This window comes from Monodelphis domestica, chromosome 1, assembly GCF_027887165.1.
Source record: "Monodelphis domestica isolate mMonDom1 chromosome 1, mMonDom1.pri, whole genome shotgun sequence".
In the NCBI taxonomy this organism is placed as follows: Eukaryota; Metazoa; Chordata; class Mammalia; order Didelphimorphia; family Didelphidae; genus Monodelphis; species Monodelphis domestica.
The window spans coordinates 463,818,756-463,835,384 of NC_077227.1; the positions used below are offsets into that span (position 1 = coordinate 463,818,756).

The 16,629-nt window shown below is 39.9% G+C and overlaps 1 protein-coding gene across 4 annotated transcripts in view; it reads left to right on the forward strand.

Moving 5' to 3' along the window:
* HMCN2 (hemicentin 2) overlaps nucleotides 1-16,629 on the forward strand; it is a 222,500-nt gene that overhangs the window by 114,585 nt on the left and 91,286 nt on the right. For all 4 annotated transcript variants that reach the window (XM_056812558.1, XM_056812559.1, XM_056812560.1 and 1 more), the window contains 10 exons: nucleotides 31-126; nucleotides 3,921-4,097; nucleotides 9,872-10,029; nucleotides 10,761-10,884; nucleotides 11,242-11,417; nucleotides 12,170-12,266; nucleotides 12,469-12,588; nucleotides 14,046-14,207; nucleotides 14,848-15,129; nucleotides 16,115-16,282. In XM_056812558.1, coding sequence (XP_056668536.1) covers nucleotides 31-126; nucleotides 3,921-4,097; nucleotides 9,872-10,029; nucleotides 10,761-10,884; nucleotides 11,242-11,417; nucleotides 12,170-12,266; nucleotides 12,469-12,588; nucleotides 14,046-14,207; nucleotides 14,848-15,129; nucleotides 16,115-16,282 — 1,560 coding nt within the window. The remainder of the gene's footprint in view (nucleotides 1-30; nucleotides 127-3,920; nucleotides 4,098-9,871; nucleotides 10,030-10,760; nucleotides 10,885-11,241; nucleotides 11,418-12,169; nucleotides 12,267-12,468; nucleotides 12,589-14,045; nucleotides 14,208-14,847; nucleotides 15,130-16,114; nucleotides 16,283-16,629) is intronic.

A 16,629-nucleotide genomic window follows, 5' to 3' on the forward strand; every position in this document is an offset into this window, starting at 1 on the left:
GGATGGAGTTCTCACCTTATCTTTTCCTAGTGCCCCCCAACATCGAGCCAGGCCTAGTGAATAAGGCTGTGTTGGAGAACACCTCAGCATCCTTGGAGTGCCTGGCATCAGGAGTCCCTACTCCCAGTAAGACAATCTTTTCTTTTCTGAATTATTTGTCCAGGCAACCCCATGTATCCTTCCACCTGCTCTGTGAGATTCCTTTGCATCCCATTAAAAGTGTGGTACAGCATTAAATGATGGATTCGCTATCAGATGACCTGGGATTTAATCTTAGTTTTGCTGTGTGACTTTGGGCAATTACCTAACCTCTCTGGGTCCTGGGTTTATCATCTCTAAAATGAGGGGGTTGGACCAGATGGTCTCCAAAGCCTCATCCAGCTTTAAATGTATGATCTTTTGAACCTCAGTGAGACTTAGCTTCTCTTCAGTTATGATCTGAGTGAACCCCAAAGCATATCCTGACAAACTGAATTAGTTTAGGCTCTTTATCCCAGATATTTCTTTATTTTTTAATTTAAATTTAAACTTTTATGAATTTATTCTCAGCTCTCTCACCCCTACTTCTTCCCTCCCCACACCATATAAGGCATCAGATGACAAAAATACAGTATATATAAATTATGTCTTTTATATTTCTGTTTATCAGTTCTTTCTCTGGGAACATTCACAAGTTATTTTTCCAATATTAATTCTATGGCTGTATGTAATGTTCTCTTGCTTCTACTCATTTCACTCTTCATTATTTCAGGTAGGTCTTTCCAAGGTTTTACAAAATTAATCTGGGGGCAGCTGGGTGCCTCAGTAGATTAGAGCCAGGCCTAGAGATGAGAGGTCCTAGGTTCAAAATCTGGCCTCAGACACTTCCCAGCTAGGAACTAATACATAGTATTGATTCTAAGACGGAAGGTAAGGGTTTAAAAAAATTTAATCTGCTCATCATTTCCTATAGCACAGTAGTATTCTCTCACGATCACAACTTATTCAGCCATTCCCCAACTGATGTACATCCCCTTGATTTCCAGTTCTTTGCCACTACCAAAGAGTTGTTATAGATATTTTGGAACATATAGGTTCTTTTCCTTTTTCCTTGATCTCCTTGGGAAACAAACCCAATGGTAGTATTGCTGGGTAAAGGGCATATACAGTTTTATAACTCTGGGCATAATTCCAAATTGCTCTCCAAAATGGTTGGATCACTTCATAGTTCCACCAATAGTGTATTGGTGTCTCCATTTTTCTACATCCCCTCGTATACTTGTCTGCAGTGAACCTTTCATGACTTCATGGAATGGAGTTCCTCTTCCCAGGTGTTTGTGACATACCATTCCTGCTGAGTATGCCAATACATAGTAATCTTAGTTCAAGGCTGCATGAACAGTTCCAAGATCTCCTGGGAACGGGTTAACTTCCCTGTTCACATTCTGGGGAGGATAGATTGTGTCTCTCGAGCAGAGCTTTAAATCTGGTGTTCTGCTTACAATAAACGTTCATTATCCCTCTTTGATAATGTTCCACTCTTTCTTTCTTGCGACTCCATAGCTGTTCTCCGACAGCTCTAAACTGTCCCCTATTGCGACTCCGTAGGTGTCCCTGGCACTTGTCATTTGAAAAACTATTACTAGTATTATTATAGACACAAGGTCATACAGCTAAGAAGTGTCTTGGGGCCAAATTTGAACCTCGGACCTCCCATCTCCAGGCCTGACTCTCAATCTACTGGTCATTTTGCCCTTGTATCATTTTAGCCAATCTGATAAGTATGAGATAATACAGTCGTCCCTTGCTATATAATGGTTCACTTATTGCAGGTTTTAAATATATATATATATATATCTAATTCTGTATCACAGAGTTACACTTATTGCAGCAGACTATTGGCTGATAGAATGAAAGGTGACAAACCACAGTGCTGTGTTCTGTATCCTGGGTGCTGATTGGCTCAGTGACTGTAGGTTAATAAGAGTGTGGAAAAGGTTTATAGGACAGTGGAAAGGTTTTATAAAGTCTTAAAATATATAAATAATAAAATAAATATAATGCCACAACTTTGCAGATTTTCACCTATCACAGGGGTCCTCTGGAAGGTAACTTCCATGATAGATGAGGCATCCCCGTATCTCAGATTTGTTTTGCTCTACATTTCTCTAATCAGTAGTGATATAGAGCATTTTTTCATAAACCTATATGACTTTGATTTCTTCATCCCAAACTCTTTATATCTTTTTTTGCCACTTATAAATTGGGACATGGCTCTTATTCTTATAAATTTAATAAAGTTCTCTATATATTTGAGATAGGAGACTCTGTCCAAGAAATTGTCTATCAAAATTTTCCCACGGTTTTCTGCTTTCTGTCTAATCTTGACTACATTAGTTTTATTTGTACAGAACCTTTGAAATTTAATGTACTCAAAATGATTCACTTTCTCACAATGCTCTCTATCTCTTGTTTATTCATAAATCCCTCTCCTTTCCATAAATGTAATAGGTAATCTATTCCCTGTCCTAATTTGCTTATGATATCTCCTTTTATGTCTAGGCCTTGTATCCATTTTGATCTTATCTTAGTGAATGGTATAAGATATTGGTCTATTCCCTGTTTTAGCCAAACTATTTTCCAATTTTCCAATTGAACAGTGAGTCTTTATCCCCAAAACTTGAACCTATTCTTTTGTCAAATATAACGGTATTGTAATCTTTTGCTACTATTTGTTGCATGTTCTCTCTGTCCCACTTAACTACATTTCTATTTCTTAGTAACAGTTTTCAAAATTACTGCTTTATGATACTTTTTAAATCCCAAATCTGAGACACCTCCATTCTGAGATATGGTTTGATGAGGGGCAATTCTAGAGTTTAAGACTAGTTTTGTGATTTTCTTCCTAATTTCTTACCTACTCTGGTTTTGTTACATAGATCAGTAAGTAGTAGGGAACTCAGAGAAAAGGATGTGGGGCTGAAGGTAGATTCAGAAAGCAGGAGTTAATAATCCTAAGGATAGAATTTGAGGAATTCATGAAGCCACACAAAAACTATGTTTAGGACCAATGGGGTATCCTTTGGAACTTGTTACCCAGAGAAGTAGTACTAGATGAAAATATATAGATTCAAAGAAGGCTTAGATAAATTCTTGAAGATTTATCCATCCATGGCAAGTTATTAAAAGAAGCTCAGGGATATGTGGGGGCAAGTCCTAATTTCTCAGGTTGATGTCAACCATGGCCTTGTTCAAATCATCCCTAGCGACCCCTTTCAATGACGTACATGGAATAATGTGGCGTGCCACTATTGATGTTTGCATGAGATTAAAGAACAGTAGAAATGTGAATTTTTATTTCCATGGGTCCATGCAGTACAGAACATCCACTCCTCATTGGATCATCAATTGAGCATGGAAGGGATCTTAGAGGTCATCACGTCCATCCATCTGGAGCAGTTAGATGGCACAGTAGAGTCAAGCTTGGAGTTGGGAGGATCTGGGTTCAAATCTGGACTCGGACACTTCCTAGCTGTGTGACCTTGAACAAGTCAGTTAACTCTACCTAGCCCTTGCCTTTCGGTCTTTGATTTGTTACTAAGAAAGGTTAAAAAAAAGTTTGTCCATCTTATTTTATAGATGAAGAAAGAAAAGCCCCTAGAGGTGAAGTAGTTTGCCTAAAGTCACAAAGATTACACATTTTAGAGATGGGATTCAAACCTAGAACTTTTTCATTCCAAGTCCTGCACTCTATCCACTACACCACCGTACCTCTTTCTGGGTTACAAATCCCTTTCCCAGTATGTCATCTTTCCCTGTAGGCACATTTCAATCCATGAATTTATGGAAGAATTATTCCTTTGGAATTGCTCTACTGCTGTGACCATCCTGCCCAGCTTCTGGGAAGACTGACCTGTACTTTCTACTGCTCTGTTTCTCAGGAATATCCTGGTATAGGGGTCGCCAGCCTATTTCTTCTAAGCCTGGCTTGATGGTGTCATCTGATGGGAGGGTTCTCCGGATCAAGCGTGCCCAGCTGTCAGATGCAGGAAGTTACCGGTGTGTGGCATCCAATGTGGCTGGCAGCAGTGAGCTAAAATTTGGCCTTCGAATTAATGGTGAGCAGACTCTGTGAGAGAGGAAGCCTTGACCTGAGTTTTAGAGAAAATATAGACTTTTAGAAAGACAATGTCCTTGGCCAAGAGATCACTGGAGGTTCCATACCTTATCCTAAAGAATTGAGCTTCCTAGCCACTCCATCCATGAGGCAAATGGTCTATGGTATAAATCACAGGTGTCAAACCCTCCACCCTCACACACTCCCAGGTGTGACTGAAGTAGATCAAAATGCGATTGGGAAATATTTTGTAAAATAATTAAAAATACAATATAACATAGGTAATTAAAAAAAAAAAGCTTACTTTCCACCTTAGAATCCATACTGTGTGTTAGTTCTAAGGCAGAAGAATAGTAAGGGCTAGGCAATAGGGGTCAAGTGACTTGCCTAGGGTCACACAACTAGGAAGTGTCTGAGGACAGATTTGAACCTAGGACATCCCATCTCTAGGCCTGGCTCTCAAGCCACTGAGTTACCCAGCTGCCCCCAGGTAATGTTAATATGTAGTTTTCTATGTCATTCTGTGGCCTGCAAAGATTCATTTGTATGTCTTAGAGGCCCTTGTTTTTATTTGGGTTTGATACCACTAGCTTAAAAGTTTTACTTAATACCTTTGAGAACCTGTGCCTGTTGAGTTCTACTGATAGCAATCCCATCCAAAGCTTTTGACTCACTCCAGGTGTATCCGATCATCACTCTGTGATGCAACAAATATCTGTCTGTTAGCCACAACAGCAAATAATTATTAAATACCTCATATACACAGAGTTCTGTGCTAGTTCCTGTGGAGATGCAAAATTTATATAAGATATGGTTTATAACCTCATGGAGATTGCAAGGAAGCAAGGTCCCAACCCAATTGAGTATAATGCCAATAACAAGTACATTAAAGGATCTCTGGAAAAAAATCGAATAGGAATAGAAAATATACCTTTTTCTCAGCTGTACCTGGAACCTTCATAAAAACTGACCATGTATTAGGGCACAAAAACCTCCCAAATAAATGCAGAAGGGAACAGTCAAGATTACAGAGTATAGGCAGCAATCCAGCTGAATTGTGCCAACATTTCCTTCCAGACAACTTTGAAATGATACTTCATTTCAAATTTTAGAATGGCAGAGCCAACAAAAGGCCAGAATAAGACTTTTTTTTCAGCCCAAGACAACTTTGAAGGTCAGCAGGACAGGTCTCAGGGGTCTGACCTGGAGCTTGGCAACAGCACGAGTGGTGGCCTTAGGGGCAATCATGATAATGATGATAGTAGTAGCATCAGCAGCTTTAGAAGCACTCATCCCAGAGACAGTAAGGGGGTTGGACAATGGGTCAGGAAGAGATGATAGAGGTTGCAGCTCGTGCTGATTGGCAACTCCATTGCCCATAAGCAGTTCTAGGTCACCATTCTAGGGTAAAGAGGAGTACTGGGAATTGTTCACAAGGAAGTAGGGGCACTGGTTGCAGTTCTAAGACAGAGAGGAGCATTAGTGTTTATGGCTATAGGAGAAATGGGGACTTGGTGACAGTATTAGAACCAAGAGGAGCAGCACTAGCATTTGTGGCTGTAGGGTAGCAAGGGTCTTTCCTGGGTAAAGACTAGAACTCAGAACAAGAGAACAGTAACCACACATCTTCCTAGATCACTTCATCTTGGAAGCATCAAAAACTTGTAGACTCCCAAAACTAGCTCTGAAAACAATATTATGAAAAAGCTTGAAGTTTGCAACAGTGCCTCCTCACTCCAGGGTGAACATAGCCCAACTTTAACATAAATTTCAAAGTCAATAAATAGGCTGCAAAATTGGAGTGAAAATAAAATATTATATATATATGTGTATATATATATATATACACATATATATACAGACACACACATAGATAAGAAATAGACTAGAAAAATGAGCAAATAACAACAACAAAAGGACTTGACCACAAAAATATACTATGGTGAAAGGGAATACCAAGACAGAAACTCAGATGAAGACAATAACATGAAAACACTTATAATCAAAGCCTCAAAGAAAATTGCTAATTGAATCCAAGCCCAACAAGAATTCGAGAGTTATAGCTAAGAGTGGTAGAAAAAAACTGGGAAAAGAAATGAGAGAAGTGCAAGAAAATTATGAAAAGAGAATTAACAACTTGATAAAGAGGAACAAAAAGTACTGAAGAAAATAATATCTTAAAAATAGAAATGATCTAATGGCAAAAAAGATACAAAAATTCACTGAGGAAAAGAATTTCTAAAAACTAGAATTGGGCAAGTGAAAGCTTATGACTCCATGAGATATCAAGAAACAAAATAAAGACAAAAATGGGGGTGGGGGTGGGGTGAAATAGAAGAAAATGTGAAATATCTCAGTGGAAAAACAACTGGCCTGGAAAATAGATTAAGGAGAGATGGTTTAAGAATTATTAAATTACCTGAAAGTCATGATCAAAGAAAGAGTTTAGACATATATAAGAAAATTATAAAGGAAGACTGCTTTGATATCTTAGACCTAGAGGGTAAAGCAGAAATTGAAAGAATGTACTGATCATCTCCTGAAAGTGACCCCAAAATGAAAACTCTCAAGAATATTATAGCCAAATCCTAGAGCTCTCAGATCAAGAAGAACATATTGTAAGTTACCAGAAAGAAGTAATTTAAATATCATGTAGCCATAGACATGGCCACATAAGATTTAGTAACTTGCATGTTAAAGGTTCAGAGGGCTTGGAATATGATATTCTTTTTTTTAAACCCTTACCTTCCGTCTTGAATCAATACTGTATATTTGCTCCAAGGCAGAAGAGTAGTAAGGGCTAGGCAATGGGGGTTAAGTGACTTGCCCAGGGCCATATAGCTGGGAATTTTCTGAGGCCAGACTTGAACCTAGGACTTCCCTTCTCTAGGCCTGACTCTCAATTCACTGAGCCACTCAGCTGCCCCCTGGAATATGATATTCTGAAAGGCAAAGGAGATAGAAATATAGCCAAGAGTAATCTACCCCACAAAACTAATTATATAACCCTTAAAGGGGAAAAATGAATATTTAATGAAATATAGGATTTTCAAGAATTCCTGATGAAAAGACCAGAACTAAACATAAAATCTGACATTCAAACTCAAGATTCAAAAGAAGCATAAAAAAGGTAAACATGAAAGAGTAATCATAAGGGACTCAGTAAAATTAAACTGTTTTCATTCCTATATGAGAAGATGATACATGTAACTCTTATGAACTTTATCATTATTAGGGTGGGTTATTTTATAGACAAAGGACATGGGTATGAGTCAATTATGTTGGGATGGTTTTTAAAAATGAAGGGTTGAGAAAGAGGGATGTATTGAGAGATGGGGGAAGGGAAAGGCAGAAAGAGGAAATTTTTCTTTCATAAAAAAAGCACACAAGGAAGAAGTTTTATAATGAAGTGGAACATGGGGGAGTGGTGGGCAGTGCTTGAACCTCACTCTCATTGGAATTGTTTCAAAGAAAAAAGTATATATATATATATGTATATATATACATATATATATGTATAAATATAAACTCAATTGGATATAGAAATTTATCTTACTCAATAGGGAATTAAGAGGGGAAAGGGATAAGAGATATAGGAGCGGGGAAGATGACAAAAAGGAAGGTGGATTATAGAAAGCACTGGTCAAAAGTAAATTAGACTTTTGAAAAGAGAGAAAGCTAAGCAGAAGAAAACTGGATGGAAGGAAGTATCCAGCTAGTAATCATAACTGTGAATGTGAATAGGATGAATTTATCCATAAAATGGAAGTAGATAGAATGGATTAGAAACAAGAATCCAACAATATGTTGTGTACCACAGACATCCTTGAAACTGAAAGACACATACACAGGGCTAGAGAAGAATTGATTCTGCTTCACCCGATGTAAAAAAAAAGGCAGGGATAACAATCATAATTTCAGTTAAAGCAAAAGCAAAAATCCATTTAATTAAGAGAGATAATCAGGGAAACTGTATTTGGCTAAAAGGTACCATAGACAATGAAGTCATATAAAAATTTCTTTTGCAAGTTTCTCTTGTAAAGACCCCATTTCTCAAATATATAGGAAACTGAGCCATATTTTTAAAAATGAGAATCATTCCTCAGTTGATAATTGGTTAAAGTTAGGAATAGGCAGTTTTCAAAAGAAGAAATCAAAAGATATCTATAGTCATATGAAAAAATCCTTTAAATCACTGTTGATCAGAGGAATGCAATTAAAACAGTTTTGAGGTACCACCTTACACCTTAAAATGACAAGTGCTAGAGGGGATGAGGGAAAATAGATTCACCAAAAAACTGTTTATGGAGTTGTGAACTGTTCCAACCAATCAGAACAATCTGGAACTATGCCTGAAAAGAATCTCTATGTACAAAAAATATTTATAATAGACCTTTTTGTGGTGTCAAAGAATTGGAAATTGAGGGAATGCTCATTAGATGAGGAATGGCTGACCAAGTTGTGGTATATGATTGTTATAGCTCTATTGTTCTATAAGAAACAATGAGGAATATGGTTTCAGAAAAAAATAAAAAACAAAAACATGGCAAGACCTATATGAACTTCTGCCAAGTAAAATGAGAAGACATGGGAAATTATTGTACACAGTAAGAGCATATTGTAATGATGATCAACTGTGAAAAACTTGGCTACTCTGATCAATACAATGATCCAAGATAATTCCAGAGTACTCATGACAGAATGCTGTCCACCTCCAGAGAGATAATTGATGAACTTTGAGTACAAATGGAAGTATAACTTTCTCATTTTCTTTATTTTTTTCTTTTTGCTTTTTATGGTGATATGACCCATATGTAAATATGTTTTATATGATTTTACATGTATAGGTGATACCATTTTGCTTACCTTTTCAGTGGATATAGGAGGGAGAGAATTTGGAACTCAATTGAAAAAGAAAAGAATGTTAAAAATAATAAGTTAAAAAACAAATTACAGGGGGCAGCTGGGTAGCTCAGGGATTGAGAACCAGGCCTAGAGACAGGAGGTCCTAGGTTCAAATTTGGCCTCAGCCACTTACTAGCTGTGTGACCCTGGGCAAGTCACTTGACCCCCATTGCCTAGCCCTTACCACTCTTCTGCCTTGGAGCCAATATTGACTCCAAGACAGAAGGTAAGGGTTTAAAAAAAACCAAACAAATGCAGAAAAGCAGAAATATTAAATGTGCCCTTTTCAGACCATAATGCAATAAAACTCTATTTATCAAGTGCATTAAAGGGGTTACCAAACAAAGTGTTATTTGTAATTCAAAGGAGAAGGTTATTATTAACCAGTAAATCAAAAGGAAGCTTTATGGAGCAGATGGCATAAAAAAAGGGTAGGATTTCAGTAAATAAATAGAATGAGGGAGGACACCTTAAGCTTAGGAAATAGCATAAGCAAAAACACAGGGATCATGGGGTCAGAGATTTCAAGATGGAAGAAATCATCAAATCCAACTCTCTAATTTTATAGATGAGAAAACTGAGGTATAGAAAGATTAAATTACTTTCTTGGGGTTCAAATAGCTAGGTATAGCTAAAGCAGGATTTGAACCCAAATCTTTCAGTGTCTAACAGTCTCTCCTCTTTATCATGCTGTCTTGTAGTAGGAGTAGATCAGATTAGTCGTGTGTTTCTGCAGCCATTCTACTGCAAGTCTTTTACATACAGGGCCAGTGCTTCCTTCTGACCTCTAACCCTCTGACCATCTCCTCTGACCTCTACCCCTCCTCCACCCCAAATTTAAAGAGCTCAGTCTAGTCCTTTCTTTTGCAGTGCCTCCTCGAATCACACTGGCTCCCAGCCTCCCAGGTCCTGTGCTCTTGAATGAGCCAGTGAGGCTGGTATGTAATGCCACTGGGGCTCCCTCTCCCATGCTGATGTGGCTGAAAGATGGCAACCCCGTGTCAGCCACAGGGACCTCCGGCCTCCAGGTCAGTGCAGCTGGGACAAAGTTATGGTCTTACAGCTCATAGTTGGGGTGCCCCTCCCACTCAGACATTTGGGAGGAGACCTTCATTTCTGGGGAGCAAAGGGTGTGGGGTTAAAACATCCATGATTTCTCAAGGAATATGGGACAGGAAACTTTAGAAGTGGTGAGTTACCCTGAGAGATCTTCAAGCAGATCCTGGCTTACCATTTGTTGGGTATGTTACAGTAGAGTTTCTTTTCATGGTTGTAGAAGATGATCCCTGAAGCACCTTCTAATTCTCAAATTCCGTGATTCTGAGTCATAGGATCAAAGGCTGAAGACTAGAAAGGATCTCAGAGACCATCAAGTCAAATCCCTTCCTTTTATAGATGGGAAAACTGAACTCTCGAGACTTTAAGGGATTTGCCCCAATTACACAGAGAGGGAGTGACATAGGTGTCCAAGGAGGCACTAGGATTTTTTTGTGAGTCATATTTTGGACTCAAGTTAATTGCCTGCTGGCAAATGGTTGTCATTTAGGAATAGAAAGAGGGAGGTGTGGATTTAAGTTTACCAACAGAGCTTTATTTACAGGAAACTTTCAGACAAACTCAGCTTATAGGCAGAGCTAGGCAAGAGACTGGGTAACATCTATGTGAAGAGTAACTTTGCCATCTTGTGTCCAAGCTTGGCAATTTCATTTTAGTCTATAGCTACGACTAATGTCTATTTCTTTTGGAATTTTTTCCCCAGATTTTCCCTGGGGGCCATGTCCTCACCCTGGCTGGCTCCAGGGCCACAGACGCAGGGACATATACCTGCGTGGCAGTGAATGCTGTCGGGGAGGATCGGAGGGATGTTACCTTGCAGGTCCACTGTGAGTTATAATTGCCTTTAGTTATAGGGGCAGAGACCTGGGACTGTGTGGTCTTTAGAATGAGGGTTTGAGCAACTTCCTCTCTTCTTGAAGAGATGCATAGGTTGGGGAGAATTGATTTAAGCCATGAGTATGCTGGGAATTATTGATGATCTTACAGAATTAGGTGCTACCAAGAGCCCCTGAAAAACTGGGTTCCCTTTCTTCTCTGGTCTTCTGTTATGCCTTTCCTTTCCAGCCACCCCAGGATCAAGTAAGAATTTTCTTAGAAGAGAATGGCATTAAGGAGAAGGGGAGTTAGGTGGTGAGAACTGTCATTCTATCTCCACAGTGATGTCATGCCTTTGTCCTCTCCAGTGCCCCCAAGCATCTTGGGAGAAGAGCAGAATGTGTCTGTTGTGGTTAATCAGTCCGTGACCTTGGAGTGCCAGAGCCAAGCTGTGCCCCCTCCTGTGCTGAGCTGGAGGAAGGATGGACATACCCTTTCCCCTCGGCCAGGAGTCCACCTCTCTGCAGATGGAGTCCTCTTGCAGGTGACCAGTCCCAAAGACACAATAGTCAATGCATCCTTGGTTCAGTGATGCTCTGCTTGGGTGCAGGCAGAGCAAGTCACAGGCACTATCTCTGCTTGTAGAGAAGATAGTATGATGTAAAAGGAAGAACACTAGACTTTAATTTAGGTCAGATCTTTGCTGTAATGTTTGCTAGCTGTGTGACCATGGGCAAGTGATTTCACCTCTGAGCCTCTGTTTCCTCATCTATAATGATCATGCTATCTGTCTCCAGATTATGAGAAAAGTATTTTGTAAAATTTAAAGCACTATATGTGAATTATTACTGTTATTATTATTATTATTACAGAGCACAAGACATTAAAGCCTGAAGGCATTTTGGAACAAAGAACATGGAAATAGGCGATAGAATGTTCATAGAATGTCAGAGCTAGATGGGGCCTTGAGAGATCATCTAAATCAAATTTTTTACACATCAGGATATTGAGGTTCAGAAAGAATGAATCACTTAATGTGACATAGTATGAGGTGAAATTAAAGCTCAGTTCTTTTGTCTCCCTGTTCAGTGCCCACAGGCTAAGGCAGTCTTGGTATAGGCAGACATAAAAGGACAGACCTATAAAAGCAATTGCAATCAATTGAATTGAACCCAGTAATTTCAGATTCCTCTGGCTAGCTTTGAAGTTGGAATGTGGGAAGAGGCAGCTGGGCTGGGTTACCTTTTTCTTAAGGCTGACTCAGGAATAAGGTGGCTCCTTTACCTCTGTGACCAGGTGGAAAGAGCTGAGGTTCAGGATGTGGGCCGCTACACCTGTGAAGCTCTGAACAAGGCTGGCCGCTCTGAGAAACACTACAATCTCAATGTCTGGGGTGAGGTTTCTTTGAGAGATCAGCAGTTATACCCTCTCCTCCCCACTTCCTCTCCTGTCTATCTAGGTAGCAAGCCTGGGCAAACTTCATCTTAGCAAGGTTGTGACTTAGAATATAGCCTTCTTTCTATTCCAGCCTCTCCCCATTCTCACCCAATCCTAAGAGACCCCAGGTATAAACTTTTCTCCTTGTTTTGGCTCAGTTCCCCCAGAGTTCTCTTTTTGGGAGCCCCGGACCCTGGCAGTGACTGAAGGCCATCCTGTCAGCCTGTCTTGTGAATGCTGGGGAATCCCCTTCCCCAAAATCACCTGGAAGAAAGATGGTAAGATTTTTCCTTCCCCAGGAAATCTCTGTAATCTTAGGGCAGCCTCACATATCAACACTTCTTTGTAGCCTTACCCTGATGGTAAAGGTAGGGAGAAATGGAATAACTGACTCTTGGAGAATCTTGGTTGTTTCAGTCAGTATTCTATATATTTCTTCATGACTTTTGAAGACCTGGTTAGTCTATCTCCTCTGTGAAACCTTCCTTGATTGATCAGAGATTAATGGTATTTACACCTAATTTACCCTTGGCCACTCTGTCTACCCTTTCATTCCTGTTCTTTGTTTTATGGTAGATGGATAAAGATGCATCATATATCATAACTCAGAAGCAAACTTTCTAAAGTTTAAAGAACTCTTTCCCTAAATCGAGTTGACTTATATTGGGCATCTAGCATCTAGACAACATAGCATTCCTGAGCCCAGCAGAATCCTCCATGCTCTCCTTCTTCCTCTTCCCACTCCAGCTTGCTCTTAAAGGAGCACTTAATTAGCATCAAGTTAAGAATATATGGTGGAAGTGGGTCATGTCCTAGGCTTATATACAGAAAAATTCAAGTCATCCTTTCTAACAGGTCATTTTATACCTCCAAACTAGATGAAACATAATCTGTTAATTAGTTTGGACCTCCCACAATGATTGTAAGAGCAGGGACTCCCTTCATCAATTTGGGTATCCTGTGGCATCTTATATGTATCGGTGCCTAGTCTATACCTGAGTACCAAATCTGATCCATTGGAATAATTTTCTTACTTTTCATTTATTTATTTATTTATTCATTTATTAATTGATTAATTTATTTATTCTTAGAATCAATACTATGTATTATTAGTTCTAAGGCAGAAGAGTGGGAAGGGCTAGGCAATGGGGGTTAAGTGACTTGCCCAGGGTCATATAGCTGGAAAGTGTCTGAGACCAGATCTGAACCCAGGAGTTCTTGTCTCTAGGCCTGGATCTCTATCCACTGAGCCACTTAGCTGCCCCCATTGGAATAATTTTTAAAGAATAATAGATTCAGAGATAGAAAAACCCTCATTTAATAGATGAAACTAAAGCTCAGTGATTGATTTGCTAAGAGTCACATAGATAGTAGCACAACCAGAATTCAAATCTAGGTCCTCTGACTAAATGCTCTTTTGTCTTTCAGGAACAGAGGAGATCTTTCTAGACTTTTTTTTTCTATCAGTATTTGCTGTTTTTTGAGATGCTAAAGAGTATTTCTTTAAGACTAAATGCATCAGGGATATAGAGTTGCTGTGACTGGACTGTAGTTGTTATTCTTTTCTGTGTAGACTCTTTGGCTCCTTGATTGGGGAGAGGACACTAGGAAAGAATGGCAGAGGCAGCCGAGCTTATGAAGGGTTTGGCCTTCTTGGAATGGGATTGATGGAGAACCCAAATATACCAGGTCCCTAAAACCAAGAGCTTTTTATTTCCTTCTCCATCTCACCTAGGGATGCTCGTGCCCACTGATGGTGGCAGCACAGAACCCATCTCAGCTGTGGGGAGGCTGCTGTACCTGGGAAAAGCTCAGCCTTCTCAGGAAGGCAACTATACCTGTGAGTGCAGCAACATAGCTGGGAATAGCAGCCAGGAACAGCATCTGGAGGTGTATGGTGAGCCTAAGTGGGACAAGAAGAGGGCGTGGGATCCACTGAAGGGGCTGGTCAGGGCATCAGAACCCTTTCTTCCACATCTGGGAGACACTGACTGAACTCCACCCAGAGCTTTATGGCCTTGGAGCCACAGGGTTTGAATCCTTATACTGTTTGCTCCTTCTGGGAGGATGTGTGTGTGTGTATATGTGTGTGTGTTGGGGGGGGGGGAGAGACAGACAGACAGACAGAGACCTTTTTTTCTTCTTCAGTCTGGGGAAGTCTCAGGTTAATGTTTTTAAATGCCTACAATAAAATATAGAGGGTTATAAAGAAAACCAATTACATTGAAATAAAATGTAATTTTTTTCCATTTAAATTCATTTTTCATTTAAGTTCCCTCCCTGTTGGAGGACCCCAGATTAAGAAACCTTGTTCTAGCCTCTGTTGTCAATTTCTTAGAGGCTGTCTACAATTAGCCTGGGTGGGCATTTCTGTAACCTCTATATAAAGATTCTTTCTGTGACTCATTCCAGATTCTTAGAACTAAACTGAGTCTAGCTGAAGTCTGGCCAGCTTTACCTTTCTCATGGCTGTGACCAGAAGCCATATAAAAAAATCCTCACTGGCTTTTACATCCACGTTTTCCTTTCAACTGCAGTTGCTCCAAAGATCCCGGGCAGCAGTGACTTCCATAAGGAGGTGTCCGTGATTCATTCTGGAGAGGTCACCCTGGAATGTGAAGCTACAGGGAAGCCGCCTCCAGTAGTGACATGGGAGAAGGATGGCCAGCTGGTGACTAGGGACCAAGGCCTGCTCCTTCAGCACCGGGGGAGGGCCCTGCAAGTGGAGCAGGCACGGGCTGCTCATGCTGGACGCTATACCTGCATAGCTGAGAATGAGGCTGGGCGGGCAGAGCAGAGGTTTGACCTCTCAGTGCTAGGTAAGGTTTTATTTGGTTTAGATTTCTTAAGGGAAGAAGAAAATGAAGGGAAGAAGGAAGGGAGGAAGGAAGGAAGAAAGAAAGGGAAGAAGGGAGAAAGAATAGACATTTCAGCACCTATTATGTTCCAGGCACTGCTTTGGAAACCAGTGCAATGCCATCATACAATCCCAAATTACTGTTGTTGATCAGTTATGTCTAACTCTTCCTGACCCCATTGGAAAGATTTTCTTGGCAAAGATATTTGAGTGGTTTGCCATTTTTTCCTCTAGATAATTTTATTTTTAATTTTTTTACTTAATTAATTTAGAATATTTTTCCATGATTCCATGATTCGTGTTCTTTCCCTCCCCCTCCTCCCTCCCCACTCCTGGAGCCAATCAGCAATTCCACTGGGTTTTACTTGTTCTAGATAAATTTAAAGGTAAGGAAACTGAGGCCAAGAGAGATATGTGACTTGCCCTGGGTTATATAGCCAGTAAGCATCTAAGACCAGGTTTGAACTCAGGTTGTTCTGACTCCAGGCCTGGTACTTGATCCATCCTTCCACTTAGCTGTCCCACTTAACAGCCATAGAATTGTCAGCAATTTCTCAGTCAGCCTCAGTCTCTCTAATCGCACATTCCTTCTAACAAGGGTTGTAGAAGAATGATTTGTGGGAATGCAAGGTTGAATTTAGTATCAGAAAGATCCAGGTTCAAACCTTGCCCCAGATCCACACTAGCTATAAGATTCTGGTCAAGCCACATAATCTTACTGGGCCTCAGTTTTTTCATCTGTAAAATTAGGGAGTTCAACTCTATGACCTATAAGATCTTTTCCAGTTCTAAAACTATGATTCTATGGTCCTTTATTTTCTCAGACTAAAGGGTCCATGTTGGAGGGGAAGGATGGAGGAAAAGGGAAAGAACAGTAGGAAGTAAATTTGAATGTTAAGTACATAGACTTTATTTTATTTATTAATAAAATTGTTTTCCATATCTAGTCCCCCCAGAGCTCACTGGGGACACTGACCCACTGACCAATGTCACAACAGTCCTGCAGAGTACTCTGACTCTACTCTGTGAGGTCTCAGGCAACCCTTCCCCGCTGATCCGCTGGTTCCGTGGGGAGGAACCCATCAGTCCTGGAGAGGAAGTTTACTTCCTGGCAGGTAAGATAGAAGATTTTCCCATATAGATATTCAGAGTTAAATGAGAACTTGAAAGTTCTGATTTTAGCTCCCCTGGCAAGTTTTCATCCAACCTCTATTTGAACAAGAAGTAGCAAAAACTGTACTATCTCACAATTGCAGCCCATTTCATTGTTGGATGACTAATTATTATTAGAAAATTTTTCCTTTTACTGAGCTAAAATCTGTTTCTCTGTCACTTTTACTCATTCCTTTTAATACTGACCTTTGGAAACCTGGCAGAAAATTCCACTCACTTTTTCACGTGAATATTCTTTAGATATTTGAAGATAGTATTTTTGTTTCCCTCTTCTGCCAAATCTTCCCCT